We start from the raw sequence: 15762 nt of genomic DNA, 5'->3' as shown, positions 1-15762 counted from the left end.
ATTTTTAGGTTGTCCTATACACACAGTCTGCAGCAACAAAGTGAATTTTAGTTGCTGATCATAATGACATATTACTGCTAAGTAGATAATCACTATTTACAAGTTATTTGAAGTGTGCATTTCCATCATGGAACATGTTATAGTCATTGCATCCTTTTTAGTTCATTGAAAAAATAGAACTATTGTTTTTTTTTGCTTGCAAATTTTCATCCAACAGTTTTGAAAGATGTTGGCAGTGACTCCACTTTGAAGCTTGATGTCTGCGTGAACAAAATGGTCTTTTGTGAAGTTTTCAGTTCCGTATCTTAAGAAACTATTTTGAGTGTTAAGGTTTTTTAGTCTCGATAGCTCAGAAATGTCAGTTTTTAAACTGTGGGCATTTGATGCCTGCTTGAGATTTAGAGGAATTTATTTTTGTAATGATTATGGAAAAAATCCGTGTAAATTTTAATTTTTGTCAGCTGGTAAATACTTTTTACCATCGCAAACAGTACTATGAGTAGGTATTTAATATTGCAGTCCATCAGTAAATGACTACAAAATTGCAATCATGCTATAGCAAAATTTTAAAAAAAAACATTGTTCTTAGTCTCCAATAAGAAATCTATTGCCTTGTGATTAATATATTCACTTTCTAAAATCCACACACATTTGGTATACCATCAGAAAATGTGGTGTTCAATACGTGAGAAGTGCTGGAATAGCAGTGCTAAACCAGAGCTTTTACATTCTTCATATATAGCAACTTGGGTTTGAGATTGAGAATCAATTTGTAAATTTTGCAGAAAATTCTATTCTGTAATCACCTTTTCTCTCCTCACACACACTGCTGAAATGTTGACAGATGATCAGAGGGCATGTTGCAGTTTTAAAATGGCCATTTTCTTGCCATTCAATAATTGTCTTACAATAACAAAGTCAGTGATCTTCAGTTTTCCTTTTATTGGAAAGAAACATGGTTAACCTCAAGTTACCGAACCAAGATGTGCATAACATAATGCTGTCATATACACTCAAAGGTTGATTATGGTTAATGAAGAAATTAATTACAAAGAATGTGCTGCAACAGAAACTTTGAGACAAGATGTTATAGATCAGAAAATGCCATTTTAAAGAATATAGTCTATCCTGTATCACTTGCATTCAGAAAAAAACGCTGAGGTATGAGAACATTACCTGATGTAATTTTGAACTGTGGCTCCGAGTGTTTTCCTTACAAATACAATGAAATGATTTACTTTTACAAATTTGTTAGACTTGAACAACTAAGCTGTAATGTTTCTTTGCCAGTTTGCAGTTGTGACACTTGTATAACTAGATCATTTGCACTTGTAATAAGAAGCCCTTACATTGTGTCACTACATTTCTATGCAAAAATGTTTTCCTCTTTTTGCAATGGGAAGAAAAAGATATTGATTGTAGATCTATTTTCTTATTTATGAAGGAGTTTTTGCTAAATGTCTTAATATTCAAACCTCTAATTAAAGCTATAAATTTACAAACTATGTGAAAATTTTTGTGTGACTGAGACTAGAGCTGAATTGCTTTTCTGTTAGAAATGGGCTTATAGCACCAAGTACTCCACTTAGCATTTGATCGAGAAATCATAACTGTGGTGGAAGAGGGGTGGAGATGAAAGATTATTTAAACTTGGGACAGCAAAACTATTTGTCCTCGTTACTTCACTGAAACTGACTAAATTCTAAAATTTGCACAAGCAGAATTATATAGAAACCCAAGACTTGGTATTAAAGTTAATGGAAGATATGAAGTAACATGAAAATCTCTGCTGTAAAACACAAATGTTCTACCTTAAATGGGATGCAACTTTTAACCGCATGCTGCCTGCATAATTACTGCTAAACATCCTCATTTTCTCCACTGAAAATGTAGCTTCTATAAATCTGAAATATCAATAGAAACAATTGTTTACTTCACTACCTAAGAAATACAATTAACTTGAGTGGTGTGCAGTGTTGATATTGCTGGATACCAAAAGATACATCCCTTTGATTAAATTTAAACTGCCACTGAAAGGGAAAACAATGCCACAGATGACAGGATTTTTGGGTAGCAGAAAGATCAGACATTTACTTTGTCATTTCAATCTCATGCGATCCAGGGTGAGGTAGCCAAAATTGGCTTGACAGCAGAAGACTGATTGTAGAAGGTTGTTTTTTAAATTGGAGGCCTGTGACCAGTGGTGTGCCTCAGGGATCAGTGCTGGGTCCACTTATTTATATTAATGATTTGGATGAGAATTTAGGAGGCATGGTTAGTAAGTTTGCAGATGACACTAGAATTGGTGGCATAGTTGTCAGTGAAGAACATCTAGGATTGCAACAGGATCTTGATCAATTGGACCAGTGGGCTGATGGAGTTTAATTTAGATAAATATGAGGTAATGCATTTTGGTAGATTGAATTGGGGCAGGATTTACTCAGTTAATGGTAGGGTGTTGGGGAGAGTTGTAGAACAAAGAGATCAAGGGATCAAGGATCATAGCTCCTTGAAAGTGGAGTCACAGGTGGATAGGGTGATGAAGGTGGCATTGGGCATGCTTGGTTTCATTGGTCAGAACATTGAATACAGGAGTTGTAATGTCTTGAAGTTGTACAAGACATTGGTAAGGTCACACTTATAATACTGTGTACAGTTCTAGTCACCCTATTATAGAAAGAATATTAAACTAGAAAGAGTGCAGAAAAGATTTACTAGGATGCTACGGGACTTGATGGTTTGAGGCTGGATAGACTGGGCCTTTTCCTGAAGCTTAGGGGTGAACTTAAAGGTCTATAAAATAATGAGGGGTATAGATAAGGTAGATAGTCAACATCTTTTCCCCAAAGGTAGGGGAAATCTAAAACTAGAGGGCATAGGTTTAGGGCAAGGGTAGAGATACAAAAGAGTCCAGAGGGACAATTCTTTCACCGAGGGTGGTGAATGGACAAGTTGGGCCAAAGGGCCTGTTTCTATGCTGCTAATGTCTGACTCATTGAATGTAAAGTCCAATCCAAAGGGTTCCATGATCCAGGACTAGCTTTTAAACTTGATCAACATTTAACAAAGGAAAATAATTTGGAGAAAGAAGAACAAGTTCAATCTGGAAGTAATGGAAAATATGCAATATGGAGAACAGGAATGTCGTCCATCTTGTGTCGAATGAAAAAAATCTCAACAAAGGTTTCCAATAAGGCTGGCCAATCCCCCTGTCAAATACCACCTTGTGAAAAGATGAAGCATATTAATACAAACACTTCCAGCCTCCAGTTTGATATTAGGAACAGTGACATTGCAGTGCAAAGCAAGCAAGGAAAACAAAAATTTAATGAAGGATTGACATTTCCGCAATAGAAAGACAATGTTAAATAGTATCCCTCTTACTATCTCCAAGTCTTTAGTTTTCTATAAATTTATTACATCTTTGAACAGGCTTACAAGAAAATTTGTTGGCTATTTTCTTGGAACTCAAATGTTTATTTAAAAAAAATAGCTGCATTGATTTTTTTTAAATTTTTCCAAACCTCATTGTTTTTCCCCAAGCAATTCAATCTTGGCCTGGTGAGCTTTCGAGGATTTTGAGAATGAACTTTTACAAATCTGTAGGGGAATGGCTTTGCCACTCAGATAAAGTTTATTGTGGCAGTCAGGGAGCCATGGGTTCTTCTTTGTGGTATCATTACCATTTTTCCACATCAAAATGTAAGCCATTATAAATCCAGTCATGAAAGCGTCAAACCCTGCACGGTGGGTGCCTCCCTCATATTTTTCCACTTTGTTCTTTTCTGCCAATTCAGTTATTGTACACTTTTGATCCTCAGGATTGTTATCCATTTTACTGGTGCTCAAAAATTCCCCCTGCGTTTCCACTGTACCACAGAGATTGTCTTCACTTTCCTCCTCGTCTATGGTGGTCCCTGGGAGTTGCATGTCACTTAAAGGCTTTTCCTGTATCATTTCCTCAGTGTCCATTCTTTCTGGTTCCACACTCGAGTTGTCGCACAATAACTTAGATGGCGGATCATCAGTGGGAGTCATGTTATCTGCAACTGTGCACTCAGTAGGGTTGTCACTTGATTCCACTGTGTGCTGTCTTCGTTTTCTCCTTGCCTTTTTCTTCTTTCTTTTATCATTGATGCGTTCATCTTGATCAATAATGAGGTCAGTGTTGTGTGACAGGGAGCATTTCACTCCATTTGGACACCAGCCATAAGCCTTTTAAGAGACATGCAAAGACATTTACAAGTGCATTATCACGGAACAAACTTCCCATTATCACTATGCATTAAACTGGGCTGAGCAAGGGTCATTCTGTTCCAGCTTGTATTTATAATCCCACAGACATCTGACATCATGCCCGTCAAGAATGATGTTTGAAAAAAAAGAGTTCTGACTATTCCCAAGCTGCTCTGCATATCACTGACTGGTTCAGTGACACAGGCTTGAAGCAAATCATCTATCTGGTCACTGGTGTGAAATAATGTCTACCTAAAAATGATTTATGGGAGGAGCACAGACATCCCTCATTTCACAAAATTTCCCCCTCCCCACCCAAAAGTTAAAATTTTATGCCCATTATACTCACAGAAAACCTGTCACATATTTCCATTTTTCTCTCATCTGTAAGCTTTCCGTCAGTCTCTGGGTGGTTACAGTACCGATAGTCAATATAAGCTGTGAATGCCTGTTGATAGTTACAGAACTCAATGGAGAGATGTCTGCTGCTAGTGTCAATCAGTCTGGTATTCTCCCTTCTGCTGCAAATTGAAACAATTCATGTACCATTACTAGAGTCAGCATAACACAGTAAATTGGTGCTATGCTTTTCCAGGATTTCAGACATTAGACACAAGCCTAGTATTATGTTTCAAACCACCAAAGGTCTTAGAATAAAAACAGCAAACTCCTAATGACAAAGAAGAGGTACTGCTTGCCCTTTCCAAATTTACATTCACATGTAATTATTGAGAAATAAAATAAGCTTTTTGAACAAAAAATTCAAAATACACCTTTTTAAAAAGGGTGCATGGGTGTGGCGCTTGGAATAATAGTCATGTTGCAAAAGTGCATCTCTGGCCATAATTTTAAAAATGATCTAAATATTTGGGCAGCATGTGCACAGTGGTTAGTACTGCTGCCTCAGTGCAGGGACCCGAGTTTCTATTCCCGGCTTGGGCCACGAGTTTGCACATTCTCCCCATGTCTGCCTGGGTTTCCTCCCACAGTCCAAAGGTGTGCAGGTTAGGTGCATTGGCCATGATAAATTCTCCCTCAGTGTACCCGAACAGGTGCCGGAGTGTGACAACTAGGGGATTTTCACAGTGACTTCATTATAGTATGAATGTGACTAATAAACTTTAATATTTTGCTAAAGATTGGGGATGTCTGCTCAAGAGAGAAACACTTCTTCACATGGTGTCTGCATCAACCTTGTGCCCAGTATGGTCTTTGCCACTCTTTTGAAAGAGTGCCTCATTGTGTTGGCCTTGGGCTCAGCAGTAGTGCTCTCACCTCAGTCAAACGGTTGATGGTTCAAGCCCCACTGTAGAGATTTGAGCACATGATCTAAACTGACACTTCAGTGTAAGTGTGAGGATTGCTGCCTTTTGTGAAACCGAGGCTCTTTATGTTCTTAAAGATGGACACAAAAGAGCCCTTGACTTAAGAGAACAAGGAATTAATTCAATCAGCATTCATTAATTAACCAATATCACTTTAGTTTTATAGTTTCAATACAAGAGAAATAATTCATTGCTGCGATTGGCAATACATCAATGGTGCTTTTACAGCTTTTCAATAAAAGGTAATTTAAAACATTCTTAATTCCTTATAAAATAAGGAAATTGTAAAGCCAGATTTCTGGGATTTAAATGATAGTCCTTCCCATTTAATAAAAAACAAAATCAGTTCCCTGGTCCCTCAACACAGAGGAAAATGACTATTTTAAAACCACTTACCATTTTTTGTAGGCATATTCCAAGTAGGAGGACACAAAGCGAGTTTCAACTTCTGAAGCGTACTTGGTATCATAAACCCCAGCTGGAAACATCTCAGACAGATCTGCTGTGAAGGTCACGAGCTGGTCCGGCAGGTTTGCGTAAAAACATTGGTACAGGAACGCCAGATCAATCAGCCCATTGTGAAGAATTAAAGGCTTCTTGGACTGAACAATTTCTAGGAATAAAGCTCGCATATTCTGGCCAAGACATTCATTAGGCTGTGGAAAAATACATCATAAAAAGACAGTGATAAGTGGTATTTGGGTACAATGGATTAACTAGGACCTGGACTGTTGATATGACAAACCCCCCTCTGTTGCTAGCTGCCCTGGAGGGTCATATGTGAACTGAGTTCAGGTAGTATCCATCCAGTTACTGCACAAAAGCTCACAGCATAAAATTGTCTGCAACATGCCACTAGATGGGCAACTTTAAGAAAATACAAAAAAGATTACATTTGTATAATGGAGAATATTCTTCTGATGTTGGGGCTGAGGTGTATTGTTGGAGCAGGGCAGAGAAAGCATTACTTCAAATGTAACCATGGCAAGGCTGTTCTGGCAGCACTTGATACTGAAAACGGGTGCTATTGTACACTGCATCCTGGCAGGTGACGATAAGACCGCATTGAGCTGTACAATGCTACTCAACACCATAACTTACGCACCAATAAATTAAATTGCACACCACAAATCAATGAAGTCAACATCCTTCCCACCCCTACCAAGCATGCAGTAGTAGTTGAAAGAGCACAAAGCAAGAAATCTAGCCTAAACAAATAGAACTAAGGATTAATTTTTTAAAAACATGCAAAACATTAAGAAATCAAGTCAGCCGTTACCTTGTCATTCCCTTTGTGGTACGGAATTCCTTTAGAATATTGTTTATTGAAGTCAAAGCCATGCTGGACCAAGAACTGAACAGACTGTGGCTCGATTATGTATTCATCCATGCAGAGCAGGGTGATGTTGTACACCTGACTCAAATAGGTGCCTGCTGGCTGAAATATTTAACAGTTGCGATTAACCAATTGCAAACACACAAGTATCCATATCCATTTAAAACACTGGGGCAAGATACTTAATTTCAAAACACTTTGAAAAGACACAATTCATATGATCTTAATGGGGTAATGCATTAAAAAAAGCGCATTGACATTAATCCAATGTTTGTGATACACCTGCAGGGAATACAATAATAGGGATTTACAATGTTGAACATCACAATAATAAGAGCAGCAGTTACCCAAACTGAGTTAACATTAACTGCTGCAGCTTCTGGTCATCGTGTGTGCTGAGCAACCCTAACCTTCTTGAACCTCAGCAGCCATATATCCACAGGGAAGCAAAAAGCATTAATATTAAAAGGTAGTGAATTTTTCCCCTTCAGTCAGCTCTGCTGCAATTTTCCCCCTCACCCAGACGGCTACATTTCTGTGTGGCACAAACTCTACAGCATGAAGGAACACCCCCCCCCCTCTCCTCCACATTCCCTGGATGGGAATGTAGCTCGTGCTCAGAAACACCATCAACCTAACCAAGAACTATTTATTTAACCCTGTTGGGGGTTACACTATAGTGCCATACAATTCCACCCCTCAAAAACGAGGACCTGAGAAGAGAAGATCTAATGCATCAAGATTCCTCCCGCTATTGAAAATGAACAAAGAACAAAGTAAAGCACAGCACAGGAACAGGCCCTGCAGCCCTCCAAGCCTGCGTCGATCGTGGTGTCTGCCTAAACTTAAACTGTTATGCACTTACGGAGTCAATATCCTTCCATTCCCATCCTATTCATGTATTCGTCCAGTTGCCCCTTAGATGCCGCTATCGTACCTGTTCCCACCACCTCCCTGGGCAGTGCGTTCCAGACATTCACCACCCTCTAAAAAAAACTTGCCTTGCACATCTCCTCTAAAAACTTTTCCCCACGCATCTTAAACTTATGTCCCCTAGTACTTGACTTTTCTACCCTAGGAAAGAGCATCTGACTATCCACTCTGTCCATGCCACTCAATCTTGTAAACCTCTATCAGGTCACCCCTCAACCTCCGTCATTCCAGTGAGAGCTCAAGGGCAGGCTGAAATGAAGCACAAAATGCGGGATGGCCCTCCCTGCTAAGATAGTTTCCTATTGCACACAGCACGCCCCCTTTACCTCCGTTCTTATCCTTATCCATGCCCTCCAACTGTACTCAATTTCAGGACTTTGTTTGCTCAACTCCCAGTGTAATCTGAGAGACTGGCCAGTCTTGATTCTAAGATATTCACAGCTTTTATAGATATGCAGGGAGTGGAGCCAAACAGGCTAGTACCACATGGAAAGCACCCAATCTTAGCCCATGATGTACAACAGGCACCACAGTGAAGCAGTTGAACATTGGCAAAGGGAAAATTAATTATAAATAATATACACATGGAATTGTCACTCATTAGTCAATCTCACAGCTAGGTTGCCACCACCAGCCAGTACACTTTCTTACACAAAAAGATAATGGAATAGTGCAGGGTGATGAAAAGGACAAAATACATTTTTCTAGATGGATTATATCAAAGGGTCAAAGGTGCCTCTGGTGACTTTAGAGATATTAGTGATAGCCACTGAGGAATTGGAAGGCTCAGAGGAACCAACTAGTCAGCAGAAGGTAAATAATGTTGTTTCGGAGGAACTTTCCAAAGAGCACAGGGAGTAAACGGAATTTCTTTTGAAAAGGTTCTTACCTTGTCTGACAGCTGTTTGAAACTTGCTATCCCAAGAGATAAAACAGAACGAGTTCTGGCGGCTTGGCATATTGCTTTGTATCGGTCTTCAATTGATCTGTAGGACATCCAAGAAAGCAAGAATTATTCAATCTACCATTAGAAAGAGCTGTGTCATCTATGACAGCAGAGGAAGCAAAATCTGATTCATTGCTAGAGATTTTTTTCTCTTCGACCTGTCATTTTGCTCAGTTGACAGCTCAGTAGAGAAATCAGCCAAAGAGGTTCGCTTTAAGAATGCATGTGTGCCTACTAATACTGACAATGTTCGCAATTAGCTCTCAGAACAGTTGTGTCTTTGCCCTCAGTGATAAACTTCTGGTCTTTCTCCACCAACTGGCTGTCAGAAGTCAAATCTTTAACTTGGTTTCAGATGTATTCACAATGTGAAACATTAAAAACGTATAGCTCCTTAACTCTACAACCTTCCAATGAGTGGCCCCCATCTGTATACACGCAACCTTCATTTAGATAATTAAAGCTTATGTAGATTTACCCCACTGACTAAAACAACAAATATTGGGAAATCTTACACTGGCACCAATATTTGAAAGTAAGCTTACTCTAGTGAGATTTGTGGCACAGAAAGAGGACTTGCAGCACATCACCTCTGTGCTGACCAAAAAAAAAGCGCTACCAGCCTAATTCCATTTTATAGCTCTTGGACAATAACCCTGTAGGCTACGATACTTCAGATCTATACTCAAGATTTTTTAAAAATGTGACAAGAGTTTCTGTCCGTCATACTTTTAGGCTGCAAATACCATAGACCCACCACACTCTGGATGAAAAGGTTTCTCAACTCCCTCTATCCGTCACTTTCAATCCATGCCATGGTTATTGACCTCTGCTAAAGGAAATAGGTCCTTCCTATCCACTCCATCTAGGTCCCTCAATTTGTAAACCCCTTAAATTTCTACTCAGCCATCTGTATTTCAAAGAAAACAACCCCAGCTTACCCACTCTCTTTTTAGCTAAAGTTGTCTCGAGAGACTGAGGAGACTGGGCCTGTTTTCTCTGGGGTTTAGAAGAATGAGAGGTGATCTCATTGAAGCGTACAAGATTCTTAAAGGACTTGACAGGCTAGAAACAGGAAGGGGGCTTTCCCTGGCTGGCTGGCAGTCTAGAACCACGGGCAGAGTCTCAGAATAAAAGAGGCAGGCCATTTAGGACCGAGACGAGGAGGAATTTCTTCAGTTAGAAGGTGGTGAATGTTTGGAATGTGAAGGTTCAGTTATTGGAGTATATTCAAGACTGGAGATTGATAGATTTTTTGATATTCAAGGGCTGTGGGGTTGATGTGGAAAATTACACTAAAGTAGATGATCAGCCACGATCTAATTGAATAGCAGAGCAGGCTTGAGGGGCTGAATGACCTTCTCCTGCTCCTATTACTTTAGTGGTTTATCCAATTTTCCAAAATGCTACATGCCTCATTATTTCCTCTCACTGTACTTATCCCATCCAATTCTTCACACTCCTCCTCACCTCCAGGTGTCAGCAAATCCCAATCCCTCTTCTGTGGGCACAAGACGAAAAGTCTTCATTAAGAAACATGCCCAACTCCTCCATCTCCACATACAAGTTACCTTTTTGATCACTAATAGGCTGTACTTTTTCAGTTATCCTCTTGTTTTTAATGTATTTCTGTAATAACAGAGCTTTCATTGATTTTATTTTCAATATTTTTTTCATACTCTCACTTTGTCTCCCCAATTTTTAAATTTCACCCCTGCATTTTCTATAATCCTCCAGATTTTCCGTAGTATCTTTTCTTTATACCTTACTCTACCCTATGTTGTCTTTGACATCCCGGGCAGGGGGTTCTAGATTTGAGAATCTCGCTCTTTTCTTTCTGGGAACACATTTGTTCTGAACCCTCTTGATTTTCTGCTCAAGCACATCCCACAGCTGTTACTAATTTACCTTTAATCAGCTGTTTCCAAGCCACTTTTGTCATATCACACCTCAGCTTAGTAAAACTATCCTTTTCGCAATTTAAAATTTTTACTTTGGGGCTATTTTTGTTCTTTTTAAAGATGCTAAATCGATCTATCCGAATAATGATGACCATCACCAAAATGTCCTCTCCAGGATGCCCCTTCCATCTGCCCAAATTCATTCCCTAAAAGTAAGTCCAGGACTGCCCTTACTTACTTGGACCTACTATACATTGACTGAAAAGGTTCTCTTAAATGCATTAAAAATTCTGTGCCCACTAGACAGTACATTTTACACTGATATTATCCCAGTTAATGATCAGGTAGTTGAAATTCCCTATTATCATAGAAATTTTAGAACCCCTACAGCACAGAAAGAGGCCATTTGGCCCATCGAGTCTGCACCGACCACAATCCCACCCAGGCCCTACCCCCATATCCCTACAGATTTACCCACTAATCCCTCTAACCTACGCATCTCAGAACACTAAGGGCAATTTTTAGCATGGCCAATCAGCCTAACCCGCACATCTTTGGACTGTGGGAGGAAACCGGAGCACCCGAAGGAAACCCACACAGACACGAGGAGGATGTGCAAACTCCACACAGACAGTGACCCAAGCCGGGAATCGAACCCAGGTCCCTGGAGCTGTGAAGCAACAGTGCTAACCACTGTGCTACCGTGCCGCCCTATATTACTGCCATATTGTTTGTGCACCTCAGCAATTTGTCCATATACTTTCTCCGTCTTTTGCTGAAGTTTTGGGGTCTATAGCTGTAGTTGAGAATTCTGATTAATTCTAAATACCCGACATGAGGATGATTAGCAGCAAATGTTTTAATTGCAAATAATACAAAATATTTAAGTTACAGATTAATAAAGTCTCTTAAGAAATGAATTTGTAACATGCCAGTAAAATGAAAGATGTATTCATGAAAGATACAGCACAAGCCAGGCACAAATTACGCAACAAAGTAAATTACCCATGCGTATCCAGGCCGGGGGATAGTGCCAAATGATAAAGGCGCCTTCATTTGGTATTAGAGCCGGTTTAAACTGGTTAGAGAAATGCTGAATCATAAGCCATTTTTGGGAGAGAACTTCCGTAAAACAGACAGACGAATGACAGATCAATATTTTAAGTGTCAGATTATGATTCGAGCATCAAAATCATCATAAATAGTTTGGCATGTTGATTATTAAACTCTGTAAATTAATTACTTGGGTGTATTTTGAGATAACCAAACTGTTTAATCGACCAAGCTTTTGGTACAAAACCAGATCTGTGGAGAAAGCTCAGTGTTGCTGTTGTGTCATTGAGCCTATCTTGGATCCTTCAGCTGAAGTCTTTGTCTGTCTATTGTATGTTTTTTGTTTTGTATTTTCTAGGTTTTAATAAAACTAGTTTTAAAAATAAATTTTATTACGCTTTGAAGACTGAGTTTCGTTTACCTTTGCAAGAGTTTATTTATCAACGTTGCTTTTTAGAACTTTCTGAAGTAATCCGGCCACCAAAATAGAATTCCCCACTGCAAAAGCTTACTCTCGGCAGTGTGAATGTTCATTGTTTCCCCCAGTTCAAAGATGGCTTTGTCAGCGGCAGTAGGCCTCGGTGTGGCTGATCAACAATCTTTGCAAGTTGTGTGTGAGAGATAGATCAATTCAAGGTGAAACATCCTTTAGTCAATACCAAAGGGCATGATTTTGGTCATTATGCAGGTGCAATCAGAATAACTGTTCAAGATTTACAAAACCTATTTTCAATTTCAAGATTTTTAGGAAGAAAATGAGTAAACATATTTTAGAAACATTTACTAGTGCAGAAATGGGCAAGCACAGTGAATCCGTACTTGTAATTCCTTATTTGCCGAGTTCCTTATGTCCACCGTGCATTAGGGGTTTGCTGTGAGCAAAGGACAGTATTTTTAAAAAAAGTTTATTTATTAATCACAAGTAAGGCTTACATTAACACTGCAATGAAGTTACTGTGAAATTCCCCAAGTCACCACATTCCGGCGCCTGTTTGGGTCAATGCACCTACCCAGCAAGTCTTTCAGAATGTGGGAGGAAACCGGAGCACCTGGAGGAAACCCACGCAGACACAGAGAGAATGTGCAAACTCCACACAGACAGTGACCCAAGCCGGGAATCGAACCTGGGTCCCTGGAGTTGTGAAGCAGCAATGCTAACCATTGTGCTGCCCAAATTCCCAAGGAGAGGGAGAAAATCTGCAGGTTATACGTAATGGAATAAAAAAGCTAGAGAGCAAAAAACTAAGATTGGATCGTCTGACTCCTTTTCTGAGTCAACGATGTTTATTTATTTAAGTCAACAGCTACCAATAGTTAATTGGCACCATTAACGTAAAAGTAGTTCCAAAGTCCTTCACAGGTGCATTCACACAGAGCAACAAAGGAGATATTAGGTTAGATGACCAAAAACCTGGTGAAAGCAAGGTCGAGAAGCAGAGAGGTGCAAGAAGGAAATTCCATACCTTCCAGTGTGTCTAGGCCCCAAGGTATGGCCAATGGTGGAGTAATTGAGATTGTAAATGCTCAAGAGGCTAGAATTGGAGAAGCACAGATACCTTGGATGGTTGTGGAGTTGGAGGAGATTACAGAGATAGAGGAGGAATAGGCCATGGAAAGATATAAAAACAAGGCACCATTGACCAGGTGCCAGCACAGATTATTAAGCGCAGGAATGATGGGGATTGAGGTTTACTGCAAAGTAAAACACGGGAAGGGGAGTTCAAGTTTACAGAAAAGAGAATCTGGAGACCAGTCAGGAATGCATTGGAATAGTTACTTCTGGAGGCAATACAGGCTTGGACGAGGTTTAAGGCAGATGAGCTGAGAAAGGGGTGCTGAGTGATATTATGGAGTTGGAAATTGGTAGTCTTAGAGATGGCATGTGAATAAGAGGTTGGAAGTTAATCTCAAGAGCGAATGTGATCTTGGATCATCTGACTCCATGGTTCATGGTTGAGAATGGACTGGCCTTTGTCAGGGAGAGTGATCGAGTCGGTCAGTTAAGGAACAAAGTTTGGAGCAGGGACTGAAAACATTGGTTTCAATTTTACCAATATTTAATTGCAGTAAATTTCTGATCATCCAGCACTGGAAGTTGGATAAGCAGTTTGATAATTCAGTAATAATGGAGGAGTTGAGAGGAATGGTGGTGAGGTAGAACTGATTGTCAGCAAACATATGAAAGCAAATGCTGTGCAAGAACGTAGATGGGAAGTAGGTGGGGGTCAAAGACTGATCCTTGAGGGACACCAGAGGTAATGGTGCAGGAGCAGGAAGAGAAGCCACTGCATGATTCTCCGGCTATGATTAGATAGATAAGAATGGAACCATGTGTGAGGACCCCACCCAGCTGGATGACAGTGGGGAAGCACTGGAGAAGATGGTATGGTTAACTGTGTCGAAGTCTGCAGACAGGTGAGGAAGGGAAAATTTACTTTTGTGACAGTAACATAGGGTGTAATTTGTGACTTTGTTAAATGCTGGCCGTGTCAGCGACACCCGCATCCCAGAGAAAATTTTTTTTAAAAACTGACAGGGATAGAAGCCCAATTGGAAGAATTCAAAATGGAGTTCCAGAAACAATATAAATGGATTTGGGTGGTGACAATTGGTTCGAGGACTTTGGAGAGCAAAGGGAGATTGGAAATTACTAAGTGGGTCAAGGGTTTTTTTTGGGGAGAGGGGTGATGACAGCATTAATTTGAAAGACTAGCACTATAATCACAATATTATAAGATTACCGGACTGAATAAAGAAGGATAAACTCATTTAACCACAAATCAAATTTCTACTCACTGTGCCAACAAAGCTTTTCTTGTCCCAAGTCCACTCAGTTCCTGTGAGTAGAGCAGTCAAATATAAATGTTCATTGTTTTAAAATGACTTTAAAACAATTAAGAGATAAGAAACACTGCACTCACAGTATCAAGGGCTATGAAATTTGCTGTCCGTACTGCCAGCAGCATAGATGGCCAGATCTCCTTAAAATTGTCAATGTGGACATCAACAACAGGCACTTTCACAAAGGACATCTTCATCAGGTTCTTGCCAGTAGACAATTTGTATTTATTAAATCCACTTCATCTCATTCAGTCTTTAAAAAAAAGGTGCATGTTAAAAATAATTGGAGATATTTTTGCCCTATTAACATATCATTTTACAAGGGCACCGAATGCCTGCACGAAAGTATTTTCTTTCAATAAAATCTTCCTCTGTGGCTCAGCCTCATTATATTGCTTGTCCGTCACAAATTTATAAAAACATTTTCTGGTCATGGTAGAATCAATGGAAACCTTAACAAAGTACAATTAGAGGCAATTTAAATGCCATTGCAAACTGTTCCAACTTTGCTCAAAGTATTACAACCTTACTGTAGGGATTCTATGAGTGATTTAGGGTAGCAAAGAGTGTTTAGGATGGCTGGCTCAACACCTACTGGTCTAAATTAAAGATACTCATATTTAAAAAGGTAAAATAAGAGTCGTTTTAAATCCAGATTGTTGCACTGTCCTCCCTCATTTGCAGCTTAGCTCAGTTCTCCCAAATTTCTCTAGATAACTTCCCCTAGATTAGTTTTTAAGAAATCAGAGCGGCTTCCCTGAAAGGGAGACCTTTATGCAATTCTGATAAAAGGGCGGGAGACACAACATAAAAACGTTGCCTGAAGCGTGGGGAAGTTCAGGAGAGTGACTTGGGACATCCCGTTGCTGTAATTCTCCAGCTGCCCCCCTCACTCTCTCCCCGGTGGGTAGTTATTTAGGGGCTCACAGAGCGGACACACTCTGGCCAGTGGGACCTGGGCTCAGTCACCATGCACCCACCTTCACACAGACTCCGGGTCCTTCTCTGCGGCAGTCGCGCCCGGATGAGGACTGGAGCAAACAGAACTCCTCCGGGCCGAGGGGAGGGCTTTTAAACTCGGGGATAAAATTAAAACCCTCAGCCGAAGGGCGGAAAACTGCCGGGCACACCTGCGTTTTCACCCGGCGAATGTTTAAGTGCCAGCCTTCGGTAATTTTACAGGCAATCGAG

The 15762-nt window shown here is 40.0% G+C and overlaps 1 protein-coding gene across 4 annotated transcripts; it reads right to left on the bottom strand.

Annotated features, from left to right (window-relative positions):
- Window positions 1–922: 922 nt before the first annotated feature.
- On the bottom strand, window positions 923–15580 carry toe1 (target of EGR1, exonuclease). Of its 4 annotated transcripts, none has more exons than XM_078218644.1 (8): window positions 15552–15580; window positions 14652–14824; window positions 14527–14567; window positions 8720–8816; window positions 6841–6999; window positions 5958–6217; window positions 4586–4757; window positions 923–4215 (listed from the first exon to the last, which is right to left on the bottom strand). In XM_078218644.1, the coding sequence occupies exons 2-8, from the start codon at window positions 14766–14768 to the stop codon at window positions 3526–3528; spliced, it is 1536 nt and encodes a 511-aa protein (XP_078074770.1). In that variant the 5' UTR covers window positions 14769–14824; window positions 15552–15580; the 3' UTR covers window positions 923–3525. The 4 variants fall into 4 exon arrangements, with proteins under 4 accessions (XP_078074770.1, XP_078074771.1, XP_078074772.1 ...); XM_078218645.1 differs by having other exon boundaries at window positions 15392–15559; XM_078218646.1 differs by having other exon boundaries at window positions 15499–15559.
- Window positions 15581–15762: the final 182 nt, after the last annotated feature.

The sequence above is a fragment of the Mustelus asterias genome, chromosome 8, assembly GCF_964213995.1.
Source record: "Mustelus asterias chromosome 8, sMusAst1.hap1.1, whole genome shotgun sequence".
Taxonomy (NCBI): Eukaryota; Metazoa; Chordata; class Chondrichthyes; order Carcharhiniformes; family Triakidae; genus Mustelus; species Mustelus asterias.
Note: the sequence above shows the minus strand (reverse complement) of the source record. Positions and strands in the feature narration are given on the sequence as shown.

Bases quoted from the DNA above. Each gene is read 5' to 3' on its own strand.
- toe1 (XM_078218644.1), bottom strand. From the start codon at position 14,768: ATGAAGATGTCCTTTGTGAAAGTGCCTGTTGTTGATGTCCACATTGAC. The intron at 14,568-14,651 runs GTGAGTGCAGTG...CTCTACTCACAG, and splicing joins ATTTCATAGCCCTTGATACT to GAACTGAGTGGACTTGGGAC. The intron at 8,817-14,526 runs GTGAGTAGAAAT...GATGTCCTACAG, and splicing joins AGAAAAGCTTTGTTGGCACA to ATCAATTGAAGACCGATACA.